This window comes from Heliconius melpomene, chromosome 8 (assembly GCF_056956725.1).
Source record: "Heliconius melpomene rosina isolate 202511_hmr_F chromosome 8, ASM5695672v1, whole genome shotgun sequence".
NCBI classification, from domain to species: Eukaryota; Metazoa; Arthropoda; class Insecta; order Lepidoptera; family Nymphalidae; genus Heliconius; species Heliconius melpomene.
Window position 1 is genome coordinate 7,240,347 of NC_140396.1, and position 26,534 is coordinate 7,266,880.

The 26,534-nt window shown below is 32.9% G+C and overlaps 1 protein-coding gene across 1 annotated transcript in view; it reads left to right on the forward strand.

Annotated features, from left to right (window-relative positions):
* LOC146536945 (uncharacterized) overlaps positions 1-26,534 on the forward strand; it is a 183,654-nt gene that overhangs the window by 38,410 nt on the left and 118,710 nt on the right. The window contains exon 3 of the mRNA XM_085189647.1: positions 13,700-14,054. Coding sequence (XP_085045773.1) covers positions 13,700-14,054 — 355 coding nt within the window. The remainder of the gene's footprint in view (positions 1-13,699; positions 14,055-26,534) is intronic.

A 26,534-nucleotide genomic window follows, 5' to 3' on the forward strand; every position in this document is an offset into this window, starting at 1 on the left:
ATTGAATGTCATATTTGTTTTGTTTTTTTCGTCACGATGTATCCCGCACACAGCAGGGTAGACAGAGGGAACCTAGTGTTAAGACAATTCGTTCCTAATTTTTTGTAAATATAAAATCTTTATTTTCCTCAAATGGGAATCGAACGTAGAACCTGTCGTGTTTACAGTCATACTTTGTACCACTGCACCTCATTGGCCTCATTTTTATATACTTACCACCGTTACCGTTCCCATTTAGACACTTTCATTAACCACAATTCTTGCGAATTCTTGAACATTTTCACGCCTTGTCATTGCCTCGTCAACAGTGCGAAGAAATGAAAATATTAAATGTTGCAATCCCCCGAGTGGGAATCAAACCCACAACCGTAGGGATTGTATTTAATATAGAAAACCTTGTTAGCATCAAAAAAAAAACAGAATAATTTATCACTACATCCTTAATATATGAGCTCAGTAAACAAGAACATATATTTCGAAGCAATACCTCATTGTATATGTAAATAACCTTCCAGAAAATTCGTATAACAAAATAATCTGGGCTCATTCACGCGTCAAGATTGCTCCAGTAGTGGTGTATACTGTATAGGGGTCCCTAGTGGGGTGTCTAGGGATCAAATGTACGTAATTTAGGGGAACGTGATAGGCTAAGAGCCAACAATTGGTTTAACTAATAATTACTAAGAATAGGTATATACAATACATATGTGAGTATATATGTATATCGCTTATTTGATACAATAATGACGTATTTCCAATTTCTGATTCCTGATTACAATAAGATAAAAGTCTAAGTCCTTTTCCGTATATGCCTCATCCCTTTGGAACCAACTCCCTAATCCTATCCAGAGAAGCTCTTCCCTAAAATCCTTTAAATCCCAATTAAAAAAGCATTTACTTGCCACTGGGAACAATTAATATATATTCCGACAGAGTTTCAAATTATTACATTTCATTTTTCTTGTCATTTATCTCTTCAAAATAGTATAATATTTGTGTATTTATTTAATATTTATGTTTATGTATGTATTTTTTTTTTCTTTTTATAGAATATATATGTAGTGTGTGTATATATGTATATGTAGTTTATATATATATTATGGTATATATATATATATTTATAGATTCAAATATAATATTTTTCTGTTATGCACTATACTCTCCCCGCTGTTTCACAGATATCCACTTCCACTAGTAGGCTGGAAGAGATTTCTTTTAGAAATAAGCCCACCCTTGTCAACCAAAGTTTTCTTCTTTAAATTTCTGTATTTTGTTTTGTGCAATAAAGAATATATAGTAGTAATAAAAATTTATATATAGTTTTTCCTCTTCCTTACGATCTCGATATAGATGGTATTGACAGACGGAAAGGCGGACAACAAAGTATAAAGTAAGTAATAAGTGTTCTGTTATTACTTTTTGAGATACGGAACCCTAAAAACGATGAAGAGTAAAAAAAACATGAAATTGATAAAACAATTTAACGTAGGTATATGTAACGGAATTAATTAAATGAAAATACCATCGTTTCTTTTTTTCGCTTACAAAATACATACTAGTAAATGAAACATTTTACTGTTAAAAAATCCGATTTTATTATATACTTTTTCATGTTTTTATATATTAATTATTATCTTCAAATAAAAATAAATCCAAAACCTCTCAGACTTTTAAAGTAAATATACTGTTTAACATTCAGTACAAATTTTCGCAACACATAAATCCAGGTGTAATGCCTTTGGGAGAGCGAAGTGATCCATTGTAGAGGTATTCCTGTGAGAGGAGACGGGATCAAATTTCCTCTGTAATTTACGTCAGCAATCAGTTTCATCATTTAAACATAGTGTTGCCATAGCAATATTTTTAACCGACTTCTGTAAGAAAAAGAGGTTATCAATTCGACTGTATTTTTTTTATTATTATGATATATTATAGTAATATATGATCGTTTTATTATGTTATCAAAAGTATTTCTTAAAGAATATTTATTTTCCAGAGAAAATTAAGTGCTAAAACACTGTGCTCTTCACTTACAAAATTAATTATTTCGAGGTTGTAAAAAAAATACATTGACAGAATAAGTGGGAAATTATTAAAAATAAAAATTTTAAGACGAATCGCACATCCAACAATATCTAAGGAATGTTTGTATCGGCTTAGCAAAATATTACAAGCAATATATTACATTTTTTTTAACTATGTGCCGTTTCCCACTAAAATACTTCTGTTCCTCACTTTCCACCGAATTCTTGAGATATTGTGTGTTGAGTAGAAGAACTCAACGCCTCGCTCTCCTGAGTAAGAAGCTCTCATGCTTGTGCCCCTGCCAGCTACGACTGGCCTCATATGTAATTTTATATTTTTTCTTCTACTAACAGTAGTATTTTGGAAGCTATCCAGTTATAATAAAAAATACGATGTCCCATAAATAAATTAAATTATCTCATTATGCTATCCAATAAATTAAAAATTCGGTATTAAAATGGATCTCGGTCAAGATGGTGAGAGCACGTTCGATAGCCACTCGACAGATATACTCGATGAAAACCGAAAATTACATGAAATATCTAGATTAATTTTAAAATTTGTAATATTTATAATTAATTTTTGTTTAAATAATATATTCGTATTCGTTAGTGTAATTAATATTATTTAGTACTAGCAATCGGAATTACTTTCGATTTCTGTATAATTTTCTTAATATAATATACATATCTATATATACTATTTAATTAAGAGACTGAACTCAAAGAAGGCAGGTTATTCTCTGTGATATGACACAGGACTCAGCTATTTTCATCTAAAAAAATCAAAGAAGTTTATTAACATTTTATTTTAAAATAGAAATTAAATAATAATCAAAAAAAATAATTTAAAAAAGACAAATACAAAATAAAATGTTAAAAAATTTTTATAATACTTTTTCATTTCTCCACACAAGCGAAACCACAGTTAAAACCTAGTTTTTATATACTTTAAATTTAAATTTTAATTTAAATATACCTTTAGAAATACAACACAATTTACCATAGTAAATATTCCGTCTGAAGATAACAAAGTCTCTCTACATATGACTGTCTTTGACAAGGGTTATTACCGCCTTAAGGACATAATTAGTGTTTTTGGAGGAATTAGGGCGGTAAGGAGCCTCGTTGGCATATCATTAGACGGGTTCCGTTGAAAATTTTAATATCAACGTGAAGCTTAATGTGAGAATGTATAAAATTCGTATATGGTTTGCTCAAAATTTTGGGTTTTCGTATATAAGTTTCTTTAGTACGGTCAAAGTACAGCGCTGAGTTACGCCACTCTACACGCTATGTATTGAAAAATGGGGGGAGAGTGGGGTATAGTATATCTTAATATAAATTTTACAAGCAATATAAATTGAACCTACGACCTAACATCATCACACATCTATTTTGATATCAACTGAGTAAGTTGTCTTGCCTCAGCAAATAGGACTTAAGCAATTTACTTCTTTTCAATTAGCATATAGCTAGTTAGTGAATGAAAAAGACCACAGAAAAGAGAACCAGGTGCATAAAGAAAGTTCACACAAAGGCAACGAGCATCTCGACATTTTTTAAATCGTTTAGTTAGAACGGTTAAGTATTGTTCAGTAATGAGAAAAAAAAACAGCATTCGTCGACGTTTGAGACCCTTTAACCGTACAGTGGCCGCGGGTTCAGTTAACCTGAACTTTATTACATTTGATTTTCATTTTTAACGAGCTAGCTAGCTTCTTTGAGATCGAGGCTGTAACTCTTTTCTATTGTACTTCTTTTTGTGATAGCTTAATTAATGGTTAGTGGAATTGAATTTTCAATTGTATTTTAAGTTTTTATACGTTTTAGGTTCACCTGTATCGCGTACATGGCAGGATAGGAGAGGGAATTTGGGAACCTAACATTAAAACACTCAGTTCCCATTAGGATGCGCTTTGGTTTTCCACTTTCCGACAAAATCTGGAGTGTTGAGTGTTGAGTGGCGGAACTCTACGCCGTCCCTTGCATCGTTGGGATAAATGGGGAACGTAGTAACTTAACATTAGGTTCCCTCAGCTTACCCTGCTGTTTGCGGGATGCAGCGTGAAGCGTAGAAATGAAAATATAATAAGAACAGAGAACACAGGAAATATACACCGTTTTACTGCTGTACGTACCAAAGACGGTATCTTCGTTATCTTCATCTAGTTAACTGTGAAATTAATATTTACATTGGTAATGTCCGCAGGGAGCCTGCTTCGTATTATTTATTCAGTTTTCGTCGTGAAAATGTTTTGTTTAATTTAATAATTCTGTATAAGGACTAAATATCTCTTTCGTGGATTTCATATACATTTATGTGTGAGATGTTTTGAATTGTTTCATTTAAAAACTAAATGGTAACTTGTTAGTAACTCAAAAATGTCAACATTTTTTTCAGCTTCGTGCTGATCTAGAGTGCTAGAGGAGTCTAGTGTTAAGACACTCCGTTCTCCACTTTCCGTTGAATTCTGAAAGCATTGTGTGTGGAGTGGCAGAACTGAACGTCGCGCTTCGACACTAGAGCGAAGAAGTAAAAATATTAGATATTTTATTGCCTCAACTAGGAATCGAAACCATAACCGTCGAACTTACAGTCACAATTCTACCCTACAATTTTAACGAATGATAAAACCCATGAATAATGTAATGCAAGGATGTTATATTTATAGCTGGCTTAGTTCTTACATTTTATCTTTTAGATTTGCTCCAGTTACACGTATTGTTCAAGAAAATATAGAGAAATGAAACTGCATTGCAACGTACATACATCTTTATTATTTGATTTATATTTAAAAGTAACATTAAATTACAATTTTTGTAAAGTTCGTATATATCGTATATTTTTGTTTCACGCTGTATCCTGTATGTAGAAGGGTAGGCAGAGGAAGCCTAGTGTTAAGATACTCTGCTTTGAAAGTGGAGACTTTTCAATGAATTCTGCTAGCATTGCGTGTTGAGTGGCGGAACTCAACGCCGCGCTTTAACTTTGACTTAAATGATAAATGTTTCATTTCTTTAAACGGGAATTAAACCCACAACCTGTTGTGTTTGAGTAACACGCTCGTGCTCCTGCATCACGACCGGCTCCCTATGGTTGCTTTTGCTACAGTATTAAGAGAAGGACGCGGAGAGAATTTGATTATGAATAATTCATTCTACTTTCCGCCTTTTTAGAGATATTGCGTGTAAATTTGCAGTACTTTTTTTATACAAACCAGGGATATAGTAACAAATATATATATATTTTTCCTTAACGCGTTCAGCGGTGGATTGGTTTTAATTAATCCAAAAGCTGTTACATCGTTAACAAATACAAATCTATTTTTATTTAAATAAAAAATGTCCATTATTCTTATAAAATCAGATAATATATCATCGAACTCTGGCGACCGGCCATCCTGTCGCCAAATAGACCTCCTACAAAATTAGTTGATCCATTATCTCTTACAGTAAATTTAACATGTTAGCGAATTCCATTTATCGATTTTCCTTTGGTTATTACCACTTTAGTGTCGAATTCTCTGTCGAGTGCAAACATGAATTATTCTTTATTGCAGCTTCCTTATCTTCAACTTACATAGAACTCTGGTTAGAGAAGAAAGATACTGGTCATACGTGATTCCGGTTGGTGCCAAATGGTGTTTTTGCTCTGGAGTTTTAAAAATTCCAGGGTTTTGTACGTTTTGTTTGTAAAATATACAGAAGAGATGTAGTGAATTGAGATCATCGTTAAATGTTCGACTGTAAGGTTGATATCTTGCATTTTTGGCCAAATATATAAAAAAATAAATATGGAAAATATTTAAATATTCGTACAATTAATTCGTGATTTTATTATTAAAAACTAAAGCCGCCTTTTGTTTAAACAACAAAGACAAACAAATAGAAAAATATTTTCAATATGAATATTTTTTAACAAGAATTGAACTACGAACTATCTTTCACATATATGAATATTTCACTATATTTAAAATAACTCGTACATATTATAATTTCGCTTCATACATTATTTAAATGTTAATGCAAATTCCATTTCTATTTTATCATTGCAATATTAAATTATATCAGAAATACTAGAGATCTACCACCAAATAACATTCATATATCCGATATAATTAAGTGAATATGGACCATTATTATTACTTTAGGATGTATCCCGCACATAGCAAGGGTAGGTAAGTAAAGGGAACCTGGGAACCTAGTGCTAAGACATTCCACTACCATTCAGACTTACGTTTTCCACATTTCACGGAATTCTGAAGGCGTTGCGCGTATTTTAACATGGTATTATTGTACTGAAAATTAAAATTACTTTATTGGGTTTTGTTTACTAAATAATATTGAACAACTACCTCACAGATTAATTATTAGCTTTTAAGCTTATTCACTTAAAAAACAATTTACAGATACGTTTTTATACTTTTGTTAAAATGCTACCTATACTAAAATACACAGCTGGTCTATTGATGAAATTTAATGATTATCCCTTATATATGTTTTCCAGGAATAAATAAGCAAAAAATCTTTAGTAATAATTTCGCATTTACTCATATATCACGTAAATGTAATTTTCTATCACCTCCTCAAAATCAGGTAAAAGCTTCTACCAACTCTCCCACTTTGTAAATTTAAAATGTTACAGACTAAAAATAGTCGTTGTAAAGAACGTGTAAGTCTCAATACGTAGTGCGGGTTTGTTAGTTTTTCCCTTTAATTACGAACGTGCGACGTCACTCGTTAAAGGAGTAGGGGAAATTAGGCTCCATGCTAATTTACCTGTGACATGCTTCCTTTGGGATGTAAGCTTAGTGTACGGTAAAACTAAACTGTGATGATGAGGGAGATGTGGAAATTGTATAGTGGATTTGTTTATTTTGAGCATTTCCATGACATTAAGGCCCATCTTATAAATCGCTCTCAAGTCTGAGATCGATCTTGAGAACGCTTTATTGATAGAAGCCAAGGATTTGTTTTTTTTTAAATATGATTTTAAATGAAGGAAGTATTTAATTATGTTTATAAAATCATCAATTTTAACATTTCTTTTTTACAAGAATATACGGGAATACTTTATATTAAGTCACTTATATATTCGTGTGAAATAATATTTATTAAAGAAAGTCCTTCTTAATTTTAGCCAGGCCAATCGTGGCACGGTGGCACCAACGCGACAAGATTGTGTGTTGGATTCCCAGTCGAGGAAAACAAATATTTAATATTTTCATTTCTTCACTCTGTTGTCAAGGCACACAGTAGGCTCTCTCTGCCTACCCTGCTATGTGCAATGTGCAAATGTGAATTTAGCGTGAAGCTGAAAAAATAAATTCAATTAAAGGTTAAGTTTAAAGCGTTGCGTATCATAAATATTGTTGCGGATGTCAGAAACAAATTATACAAAACTTGCTTTTCCAGCCAAAAATCCAGAAGCAGCTAGTGCCAACTTCCCAAGGAACGTCTAGTGTGGTTTTAATTCGTAGGCAATTTACCGAGCAGGAATGTGGTGCCCATTAATTTGTGGTTCCACGACAGTGCGGTCTCCCGCGTGCCAAGACCTTGACAAGCCTCAGTAGGGCTTAGAGGTCTGTCTAAATTTATAATTAATGGTTTTTTTTCTGTTTCACCCTGTATCCTGAACATAGCGGGGTAAGCAGAGGGAACGTAGTGTTAAGACAAAGTTTACCATTTTTAGCCAAATTTCAAATTTAGTTTGAAAATATTAAGTGAAAATATTAAATTGATCCTTTTTTTCAAGCGGGAATCGAACCCACCTTGTGTTTTTTATCTCTCGCGTTTACAGTCGCACACTTGTGCCTTTGCGCACTTCACGACGGTCTCATTAATTGGTGATTTGGAAAGATATTTAAAGAGAATTGATAAAATATACTTTTGGATAAATAAGCTCTTTACGGTTCTTCCGCGATTTGTATACGAAATTATAAGGCCGTCTTTGGCAAAACAAAAACAAACACATCGTGTGCTAATTTCCCTAGTGAAGACTGTTAGTCTCCGAAAAATGATTCTTATTATATATCTTATAATTTGTTTCCTAAAGAAAATAAACTATTTTGTAGAAAATTGTTGTAAAGATATATATGTATATATCAATATTACAATCTCAGATTATTAAAAAGTAGAACTAAAGGTATTCCTTTGCATGCCTAGTGTTTAGACACTCTGCTCCAATATATCCACTGAATTCTGAAAGCATTGCTTCTAGAACTTGACGTAGAACGTAGAAGAAGAAGCTTTTCAACGACACTAGAGCTAAGAAATAACAATATTAAATATTGAATTTCCTTCAGTAAGAATCAAACCCCTAACCTGTAAATATATATAAATAAATATAAATAGTAACTTCTCATTGTATACAAAACGTGCCTTATAATATTATTATCCCAAAAGAGCACTAAATAACTGGTGTAGAGCTAGTTTCAAAATAGTACATGACCACGTTCCAACTGTCCCCTCGGCTCTTAAGTCAGGCACGTCTGTATCTAGAATTGAATCAATCCCAGGAGACAGGAAGTTGTATAGTCTAGAAATAATAATTTAATAATCCACTAAGATTCTAGAGGTCGTCGAGGATCAGTGGGACAAGCGTGTGACTATAAACGTAACAGTAGTGAGTTCAATTCTGGAGAATGAATCATTTTTATTTATTAATATTTTCATTTCTTCGTTTTGCTAACAAGATAAAAATGCGGCATTGAATTTATGCAATGCCTCGAAAAGTCGGAGGAAAATGGGGAACGGAGTGTCCTAACACTTCTTAGTGTACCCTCTACCTATATTACTAAAAGCGAGATACAGCGTGAAACAGAAAAGAAACAAAGATTCTACTATTGAACGTGCTTTTGAGTATGTTGAAAAATTTCTAATTAACAATGTTTATAACACTCGGGTGAAATTTCACTTGAAAATATTTCAGTTTGCTCCGTAACTTCAAAATTATTCTGAAAAAATATTATAAAATAAATATTAAAATAGTTTTGTTTGTTTCTCGTTAGATAAGTTTCATTTGTTAACAAAGAATAAATCACTGATGAATTTGAAATTACATAACAAAGACATTTAGAAAACTTTGGAAGTGACGCCCCATAATAAACACAGTATAAGCACAGCTTAAGTTAATATTTTTAATATTTTTATAGTATTAACTTACACGGCAGGTTGTGGGTTCGATGCTCACTCGTAGAAAGTAAATATTTAATATTTAGATTTTCTCATTCTGGCTTTCAGGCAAAACGCGGTTCAACAAGCAATGCCTTCAGAATTGGGCACAAAATGGAGAGTTTATTTTAATTTTTAACTTCAATTCATTTGATATATGCGGAGAAAAAAAAATTGCGTAGATTTTAATCTGTGCCTGTTACTAACAACATAAAAGATCGTAAGTAAGATATTCTTCTATTAATAACAAACCTTCCATTGATATTCCACCCGTATTGCCAATTGTACGTGGTTCTTTATATAACAACCCCTATATTTTCTTATTGGGAACCAAATTATTTACATACACTGTTTGCAAGGCATTCGTATGTAAATTATTTCCATACTATATTGGAGCTTGAGTCTTCCTTATCTTCCTTATATTCCTATATTGCCTTGAAATGTTATTAGAGATCAGGTTAAAACAAAAATGTCTTTTGAATTTCTCAATTTCTCAATTTCTCTTTCTTTGAAAATATTTAATTAGTCCAAGTAGGAATCGAACCGACAACCGTCGCGTATACAGTCAGCCACTATGACGCTGTACCACGACGGCCGAGGCCGTCAGGCGAGTACAGAAGAACCTGGGAACCTTAAAATACACTCCACATTAAGAGACTTTCATTCCCCATCTTCCGCTGAATTCTCGAGACATTAAGTGGCTGAACCGCCGAACATTACACCGTTGCCAGAGTGAAGAAATGAAAAATATCAAATATTTCACTTGTTGTTGCCACTGTACCAAGACGGCTTTAAAACTTTAATAATAAATATAAAGACATGAACGTTAAGTAACAAGGACGGGTGAGAGCGAAGATTGAGTATTCACGAGATACGCGAATCTCCTTAGCAAGTTGGTCTCGTCATTTATCAATGTGTCACAAGCGCTATTACATGTATAATATGTTATATGTAGCTTCTGTTGACAGTTCATATAAGAATTAATATGTTATATTAAAATATATAAGTAATAGAAATGTTAAGAAGGCCGTCGTAGCTCAGCGGCAAGGCGATGGTTCTGGGTTCGATCTCCATTCGTGGAAGTGAAATATTTATTTACGTTTATATTTACATTGCTTCGCTCTGGTGTGGAGGTAAGCGCGGCGTTAAGTTCGGTTCGGTTAAAGATATGTATTTCCATTAAAAACACATAGGCCACTTACATGGAAACATTTTTTAACATAATAAATAGTTGTAGTCGGTCGTACATTCATAAAAATCAATAACTTTTTTTTTTTTGCTTACTCATTCAATGCATTTGTTTTTTTTTTAGGGTGGGTAGCTTTTAATAATGTATTTGCTTAGTTGCGTTTTAAATGCATTGAATGAGCTTACACTCCTCAAAGAAGACGGCAGGTTATTGTAAAGTGGTGCCCTCTCGTAGGTAAACATTTTTTTACCAATCTGTCTTCTAGCTTTAGGTGAAATCAATAAACTCGCTCGTCGCGACCGCAAGGAACGATTTGTTGCAGATTTTAATTTTACAACTACTCAACACACTTTGTTCTGCGTTCTGAGTTCTGCTACTCAACACAAAATGGGCAACGGAGTGTCTTAACACTAGGTTTCATCTGCCTATTTTGCTGTGTGCGGGATACAGCGTGAAGCTGGCTTATTTTTTTATTAATATCGCATGTAATACTGATATGATTGTTTTTAAGCTTATTATTTAACCTAAGCTTTCATTTCGTAAGTTGTAATTGAACTTGAACTTGTCACGTTTACGGTCTCACGCTTATGCCACTGTGCCAAAACCCCTGGGGCCCCGTGAGGCCCCTCATATAGGTGTGTACATAATTATATTAAAACAGCACTTTAGGATTTCGTATATTTTGTTTATATTATATAATACGTTTTTTTATATAATGCATAAGGCTTTAATCAATAGCCTTTTAAAATAAAATACGGTACCTACGGTATTCTTCTCTTTCAGTATTTTTATTCGGAAATAAAATTTAAATCCGATCCAACACTGCGAACCGCCACTGCCTTTATATAAAGCGGATATTTTAGAGCAATATGAATTAACAAGTGTGAAAGTTATTTATTTCAAGCTAGTACCGTTTAATTGAGGATATTGGAAGCCAATCTTGTTAGGTGCTCTTAGTGTTCTATTTTTTATGAAAAATAATGTTTTTTTTTTAGGTAAAATTGATTTGATATGAAAAAAATTATATTATATTTCGTTTTTTCATATAGACTATACAGCTGGGTAGGCAGAGGAAACCTAGTGTTTCGACACTCTATTCCTCATTTTTCGCCGAATTCTGGAGGCATTGCACTGCATTAAGTGGCGAAACTCAACGCCGTCCTTTCCCTCGACACCAGAGCGAAGAAATAGAAATATAAATTTTCAATTATTATTTCATTTCCTCGCGTTGGGATCGAACCCATGACCAGTCGCATTTACAATCACACTTTGTCCCCCAGCGCCACGACAAGCCTCATTTAACAATTTAGTATGTCTCGAAAATTCGGTGAAACGTGGAGTTTCTTAACTCCAAACTCTCTCTCTCTCTCATTTTGCTGTTTTAAAAAAAAAACTTACTCCAAGACTACTACTAATTTAAATATCAGAGTACAATTTCAATTACTATCGTACAGCAAAGGATATTAATGGTTTAAAAATGTAAATTGAGTACGGCGGAGATAACCGACATCATCTATCGCAGCTAACTATGCTGAAATTAAAAAAGGGAACAAGTTTCATGTTTAGCTACGTTCTATGAAATATTCATGTCTGGAATATTCCAATCAGTGTTTAGATGCCTTTGAGAATTTTGTTTGATACTGTAAATACATCGTTGTGGCGTAGTGGATATTTATACGATGGGTGCGGGTTTGAATGGCACTCGGAATTAATATTTTCAAATTATTAGTCCGGTCTTAATTCAAATGTTGCCATCATTCAATATAGAAGAGATTTCAAAGCTTAAATAACTTTTATTATTTTTAACTGATTTTAGGGTTCCTTAGGTAACATAGAACACTTATAAGAACACTTTGTTTTCCATTTGTCCATCTGACAGGACCATTTATCTCAAGATCGCATAGAGGTATCAAGGTGAAATTAGTATCAAATATTCAAGTATACGGGCAGACCCCGGTAATAGCCGGGATTAATGCCAGGAAGAAGAAGATTCAAGTATACGATCTCAAGTCTACAGTCCTTAAGCTTCTAAGTCAACGCAATCAAAAGATACGAGCATTTACATATGTATCGATTTTGATATCGATTTGATTACTTACCGTGCACCTACAGTTTAGAAATTTGGCACGAAGTGAGAACTAGAAATATAAATAAATAGCAAAATCCGAAAAATGAAAATTTATTGGTATTTCATAGAAAAAAAAATATTACAAATTTATTTTTGTAGTTAATTTCGTACAAAATGAGTGCATATGCCTGCAAACTTAAGTTTGTCAACTTTAGTAAGAAAGATTCAGAAGGCGAGTCCCACGTTTTACTAATATACAATTGCCTCCAATTCAAAATTCAAAATTCAAAATATTCTTTATTCAAATAAACTATAAAAGCACTTTTGAATCGTCGAATGTACATGTCAACAAAAAGCTACCACCGGTTCGGAAGGCAGTGCTGCTGAGAAGAGCCGGCAAGAAACTCAACAGTTGCTCTTTTCAAAGTCAATGGTATATTTTACTATTACATTAGCTGGCAGCTATCCTGCCTGACATTCAATAGACATTAATTCCATACATGTTTATCCTCTAAATATTCTTGAACAGTGTAATAAGCTTTACTTGTTAGAATATTTTTTACAGATATTTTAAATTTTGGTAGTGGCAAACTAAGAATATGAACCTACAACTATTAAGCATAGTAAGGCACACTATAGTATTTCTAATTGTTAAGAAAGCGGTATCTATCTTATGAAGTGTTTTAAACTCTTGGAATTTCAAAACTACATTTTGCATCGAATATGGTGTGCACTTTCAAGCATTTAGTCCCAAAGGACGCAAGTGTCGTTAGTAAATTAGAATGGCCAGACCTACTTTCGTCACGTACAGCTTGGTTTTAGCCACGCTTATATTTTCAAATAAAAACGTGAAATTAAAATTATGAAAAAAATAGAGGTCAGTCGTAGTAAAGTGGCAGAAGCGTGCTTCTGTAAATGTGTTGTGGGTTCGATTCCCACTCGGGGAATGAATAATTTATTTATTAATAATATTTTAATTTTTTCGCTCTGATCAACTCAAGGCGCGGCATTTAGTTATGCCACTCAACACGTAATGCCTCATCCGGAGGATAGTGAGGAACGAAGTGTCTTAACACTAGATTCCCTGTGCCTCTGCGAGAAAAAAAAACTAAACGGAATTAAGTGAGCTTTTACTACGTATTTTTCACTCTTCACTTATGACGATAACGTAACTCTAACAAAACACAAATTTCTCAATAAAAACCCTAATAAAGTTATTAAACATATATTTCTTTGTTCCAGGCTATCAATACACCAGCTACTCAGCATCACACTGATCACAATCTTCACAAAAACCGTCTCATCTCAGTCCGGAGAGCACCAGGGTCCGCAGACATGCGGCGGTCGGTTGAAGGGTCCAGTCGGCATAATACAAACACCAAACTTTCCCAATCCATTCCCCGTCCCTATCAAATGTCGATGGATTATCCAGCACGATATCGTAAATGGTACAATATCGATATATTTCACACAGCAATACACCACTAGTGGTTTGACGTTCACAGAGTACATGTACTACGATGAGTCGTACAAGCTGGGTGAACGGAAAGCTTTGAGCGTTACAGAGGAGAATATCACAAGGATCAAATGGTTGCAGGTATTTATAGATTTTACTATAAATTTTATTTATGCTATATATTTCGTTCGATAGTCATATTATTTTTTATAGCTGCTTTTTTAGTGTTTAACAAGGTTAAAAGTAAATAATAATTAAAATTTTAGACGCTGTAATAGCGTTATTTAATCCATCTCCGATATATTTTTCTCTGGTCTTTATATATAGCATTGGTTTTACAAATTTGAATTTCAGTATATTGAGTCACTAGAAGAGTAGTTTACTAGTTTTTTTGTGTTAATAAAGAAAATATTAATTGGTTACCTCTGCCTTCTTTGCTATATGCGGGATGCAGCGTGAAAAAAAAAAATATTTAAAGCGTTGACTGGATTAACATATATATTATGATAGCTATTGTTGTCACTACATTTTTTTTTAATTCATTAATTGAATCATAACATTAGAGAGAGATTCGTAGTACTTCTCGTAGCAGAATTTGAACCAATGACCTATGCGAAATTTGAACTACGACAGTGTCATATATTTTATAAATAAAAAATATATTCAAAGTTATTATTTTTAAAGTATATCTTTCTAAAAAAAACTTTAACACAAAATACATACTTAAGGCTCGAAGCTACAATGGCTTGATGTTACTCGTAAACGTAAATGTCTTTTGTCATTTACAAGCGGATTTCACAAAGATGGCGGTACTTCTAGGGAAATCTCAATTTTAAAGCAAAAAATATTTATATATTTTATAAAAATTTTTTCGAGCATATTTAGAACTAAGTTATGTGATCCTGAGGTCTAAATTCTTTTTAGAAAAATGATTTTCAAGGGTTTTTTTGCATCGTTAGCTATAAAAATATTAAATAAGATTTTCATTTTGATTTTCGACATTTAAGAGATAACGACCTCTTTGTAGTTTTGCGTGATATTAAGAAATTGGGCCAATTCCCATCATTACACAAAACAGACGCAGCAAGTTACTACAGTACTAGTGAAACTTAGCTTGTATTCTCATTTTTTTTGTATTTATTATACTATTTTTTTTTCATATCTGTAAGAATTTCGAAAAATCTTAAATTAGTGTTCCTCAAAACTTTGTAAGGAACCTACACGCCTACAAAACCTACCTACAGAACCTACAAAATTTCAAAGTTCTATGCCACATAGCTCTGACCATAATGCTGTAAGCTTCTTTAGGCGCGACGTTGAGATCCATGACTCAAAGTTCAATGACACGAGAAGGAAATGATGAATGGAGTGTATTGACACTAGGTTCTGTCGTTAATCTGAAAAATAAACAATTAAAAATAACTTTAAAACACCATTCCATTAAGTCGTAGCAAATCTTTTGAAACCGATAGGAAACTACGGTAATTACACAATCAGTTGAGCGATGCCTCAGAAAATGAGAAATACCGCAGAAGCATCCGGCCGCTTAGTTATTTTGCAAAAATGCTATTTTATATGGAATATTTATTCTTCCTTCATGCTGTATCTCGTACATGGCAGGATAGGCAGAGGGAACCTAGTGTTAAGACAACGTTTTCCAATAGGACATTTCCGTCCCTACTTTCCGCTTAGAACTTAGAACTTAACACTGTATTGAGCATGGCGACGAAATGGAAATATTAAATATTTATTTTTTTCGAGCGGGAATAGAACCCATAATCGTCGCGTTCACAGTTGCACTTGTGACCTCACCTAAGGCAGAAAAGAGTGTAAAGCTTCTTATTTCTTCATAATTCTAATCTAATCTTCGCGAAACTATTCTGGGATAAATTGTGTGTAAAGGAACCTGGAAAACTTGTGTTGAGACATTCCGTTCCCATTAAGACATTTTCGTTCTTTACTCTTCGTGGAATTCGTTCGTGGAAGTAACAATGTGTATAAAAAAATACAAATACAGCTCTTTAACCCAATTATAATTCAAAATGATTTCGAAGTGGAAATTTATTTTCTTTTGCAACCTACACACCTTCAATTTCGTATTATTGTTGTGTTGTTCCAAATCTTTATCATTTATATATAATCTTCAAACTAATATATATTTTACGTATATAATATTATATTATATTTGATCTCTAAGAATAGAATGAATGAAAGATGACAAATAAGTACAAAAGAGCACAACGACTTACGCATTTCAATGGCAGCCCGCCAGACCAGTAGACTCCATGAAACTGTTTATATAACTCATTTTCACTGTGAACATTGCCTACTCTTTTTTTTATTTTTTTTAGCTTCAGGGAACCTGGAACCCATTTTAAAGGCAATATCATATCATTTAATATTTTAGAATCAATTTGTTGAAAGAAAATATTTTATATTCATATTTTTTTTATTTATGATCCATTTAAATGACAGAAACACTAGAATAAATAAACATCAACATCTCCCCGAGTGTGATTCGAATCTGCAACCATCTTGTTTACAGCCAGACGCTACACTACGACGGCTTCATCTGTCTCGCTTACCTAATATCTATCTATATATATAAAATCGAAAGGTCACTCACTCATCACGAAATCTCAGAAACTACATGTGCTAGGAATCTCAAATTTTGCATAGGAGTTACTTACAGGACGTAGGTGCTCGCTAAGACGGGAATTTGCAATATTCGACTTCTAAGGGGTTGTTTTTGGGGTTGAAAATTTGTATGAAACTTCGTTACTACAAATTCTAGGAGTATCAAATTTTGCATGGTCGTCACTTATAGGACGTAGGTACCCATGCAGACAGAAATTAATAATAACGTAGTTCACGCAGGCGAAGCCACGGGAGGGCCGCTAGTAACATAATATAACTTAGTTACAATACCAAATCAAAACCTATTGAAGTTAGAAAATTTAAATATCGAGTTTTTAGAGGTAATTGTCATTCACATCACGTACTGGGGAAGGCTGCGGCCGCGCCAAGCTGAAAGAACGAATAGGAATATGCTAATTTAATGAATAATGTGTATTTGAAAATCTTTTAAATGGTACATTTTATGTATGTTTAACTTTTGTGATAAAAAATTTAAATTATGTGAGTTTTTTTTTTTTCAAAATGTCTAATAATTTTGGAAACGTAGTGTAAAAACATATTGTTTCACATTTTCTGTCTAATGTTCGAGGCATTACGAGTTAAGGGCTCAAAGCAACGTCGTCTAATTTAAATTTAAACATTCCTTCGAGTGGATGTCGAACTCATTACCTTCTCATTAACACGTTGTAATAAGTATACATTGTCTTGACGCAATTAACGTATGACTTAATTGACTAGAATTCTTGGAGGGTATCCAAATCGGGGGTTCGAATCCTGCTGAGTTTTCTTTTAAATCATACACTACTCGAAAACCAATAATCTAAATTAATAAGCTACTTTTTTTATCCTAAGCTGGAATAGAACTGTAAACCTTTTAACAGTCGTCAGTAAATCCTCCATGCTATTGTTCCAAATAATCCAAGGAACAGCCAACAAATACACAAAAGCTGTAAAAAGCCCGCTAATAATGGCAATTCAAACTTTTCTTGTTTTCCAAAGTTTGGAAACCATTTCCATATAACAAACACGTATAAATAAATAATTTATTTATGTTTATATATCCACGAGGCCACACATTGCCCAAAAGTACAATGGTATGTCAGTAAATGCGCTAGGTTGTGGATTCGATTCGAAGAAATGAAATGAATAAAATTTTTATTTCTTGCGGGTCCCTGTGCCTATCCTGCCACATACGGGATACAGCGTGAATAAAAAAAAAATATACATACATTACATTTTACTTTTTAGCTTCATCGGCATTTTCCTTTTAGCTGCGCATCTGTTTTATTATAATTAGATATGCATAAGGTTTCCTTGATTGAAACTCTATGTTAATATTCATTAAAATTTTACATACACAAATAATCCAGCAGTAAGTCTAGACGGTGGTGTAGACTGTGGATTTAAATCCCGCTCGGGGTAGTCTTTTATAATTACAACACAACCCAAAAGTTCAAATTGATTAAAAAATAATAATTAAATAACTATAAAAATAGCGATTTTAAATTACTAGGAGCAAGTAATTGTAGTGAGAAATAGATCTATGTATAAAAATATTTTGGTGAATCATTAGATAAATTAGTGTTTTTTGAGAATTTATTTCTTGTCATTAAATCTAAATAATTTATTCCTCCCAATAAGAATTGAACCCACAACAAGCCGTGTTTACAGTCAAACTTATGCTCCAATAATATATTCTAATAATCTTCCTTTTACAGACAGCCAGCCATCAGACATTATTATTACATGTAAAAAAGTTTAGTGCATACTGAAGCTACTAAATCCGCCTACAAGTATATTAGCTATAATAACACCCAGTTGTAAACTAACGTTCGTCGCAATAGCTAATTTACTGTTAGGTTGCTACGTGACTCGAATGTGACGTATTGCACTTGCTACGAAATCAGCTACGAATATTCGTAGAGACCACTGAGTGTACAATAGTTATATGTGTCAAGTTATATATGTATGCTTAATTTATAAACAATGTTTTGATTGAAAATATTTTTTATTCTTTAAAAAAAGAAATTTATGAAAACTAAGTGCTTAAGAACTAGGTTTTCTCTGCATATTCTGTTCTGTGCGGGTAACATCGCCATGCTGAAAATAAAGTAAATTCTTATGTTAATTCATAAGAATTTACTTTATTTTCAGCATTTTTCATATATGAAATAAGTTTTAACTTTATATATGTAATAAACATTGAAGCTATAGCAGGTATTATTATAGCTAGAGCAGTAAATGTATTGCTAGATTGCTACGTAAGTCGAATGTGACGTGTTGCACTCGCTACGAAATCAGCTACGAATACTCGTAGCTATGAATACGTGCTATATTTCGTTATATCAGTCAACTGATATACGAAAATGTAGACATTGTATGTACCTTAATTTTAAAGTAAGACAGGATTAAAAAAAATCTCATGCTTAATATAAAAAAACCTGTATGAAAAATTGTGTCTTTCAGAATATTTTCTTGTCCCAACAGTGGAATAAAAATTTCTTAAATTGTTTAAAATATTTAACCATTTTTTTTTTCATAACATATAAATACAGCATTAAAGCCCATAGACCGAGTAAAAACCTTAAATGTACATTGTAGCGTTAACTCACGTTCATTCGCATTGCTAAGTAACTGTAGCTGGATTGTATTGTAAAAACTAATTAATTAACGGTCTACAATAGTGTCATTAAGTTCGTTGTTCTTTAATTTTCTTTGTCTGGAATACAAAGAATATAATATAAAGAATTAATATAAAATAAAGAGAGAAATTGACAATTCATTACTTCTCTAACATGAGAAGTATTTGGAAGCATTAAAGGAGAATTTCTCGAAATTTCTACAGAATTTCATAATTTATAGACCATGCAAAAAAAATTGCAAGCTACTTGTAAATATTATAAAAACATAATATTAACAATTTTTAAATATAGTTCCAACAAAGTAAAGCTCCAAAAACAACAAACTACAAAAAGCAATCGCTAAAATGTAAATAATGCTTAAAATAAAATCCAATGGCAGCCTCCGACGATATTAGCAAACGGTAAACAAAGTTGTTTTATTTTCAACGTCCCGGGTTCAATGCGGGTGGGACGCCCCACTTGTGAAACACACGTAACCTTAAAGTTCCTTTGTCACAGCTTAAAATCTTGTGAAACAACTTAGTATTTCATTGTAAGAAGTTATTTTCGTAACCCTTGTGGCTCAGTGTGTGACTATCGTAACGTGGTCGTAGGTTTGACTCTCACTCGGGGGAATTAATTATTTAAATTTCAATGCTGTGATAAGAAAACAAAATGCGGCATTAAGTTATGTTACCCATCATGCCATGTCTCAAAAATCTATACGTCTGCACATCCTGCTATATGAGGGATATGAGATAAACCTAAAAGAAAATTATTTCTTCTTATGAAAAAATGTCCCATTTAAAAAAAAGTAAAACAAATACATGAGATTTTATTAAAACCTGTGACGTTAAACTACTATTTAAAATTTATTTATATAATTTCCATACAAAGTTAGTTTCTTTAATTTTTTGTGAAAAGCAATGAGCTCTCAGAACATCTTTTCAGAACTTCCACTACGTATACCATTTAAATAAACTGCTATTGGAAATTCGGATGCTTTCAACGGTATTACCAAACAGTAAACATTCGTAACAAACGCTAGTTTTATTTTTAAAGTCGATAAAGTTTAATTTAAGTTGGTAGAGTTTGTACTTTTAATATTGACTTTAGTTAACGATTTCGAGTTACGCGACTTAAAAGCACAGTAAAAGATGAAGCAAAGTAAGTTTAGTTAAGAAATTAATTACTTTACAAACTGAGAAACTCTAATTATTATAAGAATTATCTAATATTTGGGTCAATAAGTAATTAATGTCTTTGTTTTTTTAGCTTTACGTTGTATCATGCACGTACCTATCCAGGTACGAGGCAGAGAGAACATAGGAACCTAGTGTTAAGATATTCTGTTTCCTATTAAGACATTCCGTTCTCCACTTTCTGCGAAATTCTGGAGGTATTGCGTGTTGATTGGCGAACCTCAAAGTCACGCTTTGCCTCGTCATCTACATCCCATTTTTTATTCTCCAAGTATTCGTCACGTCTGATAGGAATCCAAGTTAAAGGTAAAAAAATTTAGTATCAAGTGCTTTAGGCGAAATTGACTGGCGGACGCCCGCATTCAAGTTTACGAGCTCGCCGCTTACGTAAGCTTTATGGTAGTTTTGGATTTTATTTTCCCGTTTCATAGATTTTTAGAGGAAATTGATATTTAGTTTTAGTTTTACTTGTAAAATTGATAAGACAGTTTCATGTTTTTAGAAATTTTAATACGAAAAAGCAGATAACGCTTTCACCGTAAAAGGTGTTAGGCAATTGAAATTTAGTGCTGATTCACTCCGTTCTCCATTTTTATAGTCAATTCTTGAATGGAACTCTAAAGAGGTATATATTTTTTACAATATATACAATACATTTATTTTTTTGAAAATACAATACAAAGAAGTAAAAACTTACTTACTTTTTGTTCTTTTTAACCATTTTATACTCCAACTTTGTCTAATTCCCTAATATTAATAAAATTAAGAACTTCTCAAACTGAATGACTTCCTATAATACCCTAAAAATCTACTAAAATAGATACAATAATACCTAATTTCTGTAAAGATTATTATATATTATATATTATTATATAATAATAAAAAAAAATCTCCATACATTTCCTGCAAACTCTGTCAGTAACAGGGGTCGACATGATCTCGCGGTTGTACCTAAACAACCTATTTGTATACGAGTAAAGAATAATAAACGACATTATTAGGACACTTTAGTTTTTATATCTTTTTTTACGGTATACACGCTTTTATTATATTTTTATTGAATATCAAAAAAAAAACATGTCTTTCATCGAACCGGAGGAAATTGATTCGTTGAGCTTGCCACTCTACGTTCAATTTCTCAAGAATTCTGCCGAAAGTGGAAAAGGGGCATATCCTAATGGAAACGGAGTGTACATGAACGTAGCACAACTACATTGCTTACATATAAAAATATCATTTTTTTTAATTTAATGTACTTTCTGAACTTCATCACCGACGAATCTCATCACTCAACGCCATTGTCATCATACATAAAACTTTTATTTCTATTAAATTAAAGGAATTAAAGGGAGGATTCTATTAAAAGAGATGAATTATGAGGATAATTGTGGGTTTGATTTCGGTTCAGAGGGTAAAATATTAATATTTTAGTTTCCTGGGTCTGGCAAAAATGCAAAGCCGTTGAGTCCCGCCATACAACACGCAACGCCTCGATAATTCAATGGAAAATGGTGAACGGAAGTATGTTAATGGGAACGTTATATCTTAACATTAGGTTCCTAGGTTCCTTTTGCCTAACCTGCTATGTGTGAAATATTTTCTTGAGCACGATTTAAATCCTCATCAATATAAGCCCCACGATAGTGTATAATTACCTATCTATATCTATATTAGTTTAGGACTTAGCCCAGCGTATAATCGCTTTTCAATAATTGAATAAAGTTCGTACAACACTTGAAGTAGTACGCCTCTTTTGTATTACGAAGACGTTCTGAACTTCTCCAATGGCTTCCATTCTCATATGTGGATGAAATAATCAAAGTTTGTAATTTCACTATATCTACAGATCTTTGGTATTATAAGATTTTTGTTTTAATTTATTCTAAGTAATGATCTACCCTGGCTTATTTTAGATGAGATTTTAAAATAAAATGTTAGCATACGTCTCTTAAAAAATACATACAAAGTGCACCAAAATCGATGCATATCTTTAAAAATAAATACTTGTATCTTTTAATCGCGATGACTTAGAAGCTTAATTTTTTCTATGCTAGATAAGCAATCTTGACAAACAGACAAGAAAGTGATCCTACAAGGGTTCCGTTTTTACCTTTTGAGGTACGGAACCATAAAAATTTATTAACTCAGTTTTAGGTCCTGCCAGTTAACACGCAATCTTTGTAAGCTTGCCTGTAAGTGGAGAACGTAGTGCTCTAGCACTAAGATTGATATGTTTTCCCTGTCTTTATTAGAAAAACATAGAAATTGACATTTTCAATAAAAGTAATTGTGACTGGCTTTCTTTAATATCACTAAGTTAACAAAATCTAAATACGAGATAAAACAAATACTATAATAATAATCTAATAATATAAGAAAGAAACATCACTCTAGGAAAATCCAGGAAATAGTAGCGGAAAGTAAGTTTACCCTCTAGAGAGAAAACAAAGATGTCGACTGTGCATACTGCCTCGCCGTGATTAAATGTCAAATGTGGTATGACAAGTGCGAGTCGGACATTTGTAGGAGTTCCGTACAGTGTTACAGTGGTCTTAAGTTACCTTTGATATATAATACTATGTTTCTCTTTAGCATCACCCTGTATACTGTAGTAATAAACAATAAAAACCAGGAGGATTTTTTTAAGTTCCTCTAATGAATACAATTTAAATATATCTTTCCTCCGAGTGGGAATCGAACCTACAATCACCATGTGCATAGATTGTTCCACTGTACTGAGATGACATCGATAATTAACTTACATTTATTTGTGTACACAATATAACATTTGTCGTTCGATATTTCTAAACGAAGTTAGCTGTGTAAACGTTAATTAAATTTATGGCAACGAACCTGCTAGTTTAAAATTTGAGTAACTTGCAAATTTGTTCGTACAAAAATACAATTTGAAAAATAAAAACTGAGTGAAAAATGTTTATTCTTTATTTTTAACTCACACTCTTAGTGTTTTAGTTATTTATAAATTAGTAAAGAAAAGTGAGTGGTGAGAGAGGTACGGGGAAACTCAATTGACCTGAAATTACTCGTACAGTATCGACAATACTGGATAAAGGCCACGTAAAAAGCATGAGGACACATACCCCCTAAGAACACACATTGGTTTAGCGCCCCGTCCTTTCTAGGAGTTCGTTCTTTTTCTCTACCCCACTAGGAATATAAAGAAGCTAAAAAACTGAAAAACATATTCTTGTAGCAAATTCGTATACCTTTTGCTTTAATATCAAACAAAACAAGCATGCATAAATCACATGCATATGCACGTTGCACTTTCATAGACGTTTGTCAAACAAGTTCAGTAAATGTATTCTTAGTGTCAAGGTGAACTACGTCTAAACTTCTATCTATAGCCGGCGTGTTATAGACGACACGAGTGCAGTTCCTCGGTAATTTTATTTATAACCCAAGTTTGTGCATTGCTTTAGAATATAGCTTTTGTAAGTCGTGATTTGTGGACCAGGTGTGAATAAAAATTTGATTTAAGACTGCATGGCAGAAAATTCAGAGAAAAATACTGTATTAGTAGTAGGGTAGGCAGAGGAAACTTGGGAACTTGGTGTTAAGACTCCGTTCCCATTGGGACACTTCCTTTCTCCACTTTCTGCAGAATTCTTAAGGCATTGGGTCTTGACTGGCGATAGTCAATGCCACGCTTTGCCTTGTTACCAAAGCGAAGAAATCAAAATAATAAACATGTCATATCCTCATGTGGGAATCAAACTCACAATCTCTCGTGTTTACTGTTGCATGACTCTCCCCCTGCTTCCTATCCTGCTAGCGGACATATCGGAATAAACTCAATAATCATTGAAATTAGAATGTAGTAGGAACCTAAGTCATGTAAATGTACTTGTCCTCACCTGGTCTAGTCTGGTCTCGTAAGTCTCTCTCAATGCCAACTCCATCGTAATTCACTTTGGTTGATCTGTGAAACACTGGATGCATTAGCTTTGCAAGTTTACAAACTTTGGTAAATGAGTGCCTGTTGTGCTAAATTTAACAGTCGTTTTTATTTCGGCATTAATCGATAGAATCTAGTGTAAAAACACTTTTCTTTAGCTATACGCTGTATCCCGCAAGGAGCAGGATAGGCAGAGGGAGTCAAGTGTTCAGATACTTCCATTCTCCACTTTTCACCAAATTCTTGACGCATTACATATTGAACGGGGTTTTACTTCGTTACCAGAACAAGAAAATGAATATATTAAATATTTCACACTTTCAAGTGAGAATCGAACTCACAACCGTCGCGTTTACAACAACACACTTGTGACTCTCCGTCACGTCGGTCTCACTGTTTCTCTTTCTCCATAACTGCCTGTATTATGATCTTTTGTGTTACTTGTCAGAATAATAATTGTCTATATTGTTATACAGTTTTCAAAAGGAACCTAGTGTCAAGACTCTCAGTTTTATTCGCTCCCAAGTTCAAGTAGGAATCGAATTCCTTTGTTCTCGTCCATTTCCTAATTAAATCCAAATATATTACACAAAGTAAATTCAACATACCTATATATATAAACACTAGTGGGCCCGGACGCGGCTACGCCCGCGAAAATATAAGCCTAAATCATTAAAATAAGTTAAAAAATAATAATAAGTGGAGATTTATTATTAGAAAAAATATCTGAGTAACCGAAATGAACAAACCAAAGAAGTAAAAGTAACTAAAGGAAATTCTTAATATTAGAAAAAAAAACCTAAAGTTTGCCGTGCGCGCGTACTAAACATTTTTCTATATTAAATAATTATTAATTTTTGCGAACAATATTAAATAAAATCTCAAATGATTAAAATTACGATATTTTAAGTGTATAACATCGGTATAGATAACCGAACTGAGATAAATTAATTATAAGCAGCAAATAATTACATAAAAAATAATAGTAATTCGAAAATCTATAAAAATTTACAAAATCATCAAAGTCATCCGCCCGTTCGCGTCGGTCATACTCATATTATGCCGCCCGAAGGCTAGGTCATTTGGAATCAGTCACATCTTAATTATTTATTAGAATGTTATACAGTAAATTATAATTTCCATCTAGATGAAATGCTAAAAGTGACTATTATATTTATTTTCATAAGGATGAATATCAAATTATAGAAATCATCTAATTTTTGTTAATGATTTGTATAAAGAGATTTGTATAAATCTATATCGGCGCGCACCATGTATGCATTAAGCAAACTCACTGTGGGTGACGTTTTCTTAAAACAGCAAACTTTGCAAGCTGTTGCTTAGCAACGCGTAGCGACAATTGTTATTAATATGGCGGAATAAATTCCTTGTCAAATTAATTATTTTAATATATTGATATATAACGAAAATATTACAAATATGAGAAAAAAAAGTATCCTATGTTCATCCCGGGACCCTCAAGTATCTCTATATGAGTATTTTATCACAATTAAATTAGCGGTTTAGGCCTGATTGCGGAAAAGACAGACAGACAGACAGACAGACAGACAGACAGACAGAGTTACTTTCGAATTTATAATATAGGTATGGATTAGTTAACAAAGTGAAGACAATTAATCTTTCTGAAGTTGTGAACCGTAGAAATACTTAACAAACTTGCGTTAGTATCTTCCCACAAGTCTCTGGTATCTTCACGTCATGACCATTTCATATTCATTTAATGTCGAGCCCTTAAATGTTCAAGAGGTATGGCTAGAAAACCGACCTCGAGCCAATAATGAAAATCAGCTTCACGCTGTATCCCGCATACAACAGGGTGGGCAGGGTAGGCAGGCCCCATTTTCCACCGAATTCTGGAACAAACACCACCAAACGCAACACCAAAGCGAACAAATAAAGTATAAATTTATATAAATATTTTATATCCTCGAGTGGAGATCGAACCCACGACCAGTCGCGCTTACAGTCACAAACTTGTGCCTCTCGATTTTATCATATATAATAGGTTCTTTAAATAGCCCCTTTCTTTACTCTGACCGACATTTACTTTTTCCTGCCGTTAATAATAAAAAGAAAATTCTTGACACTTTGACGACTATGGCGACTCTTTGCAAAATATATTATGGTAGTCGTTTAGCATCTTGAATAGAGGAGTAATATACTCGTATGTACATAAATGGATGTTGTCATGTTACCGTTAGAACAAGGGATATACGATACG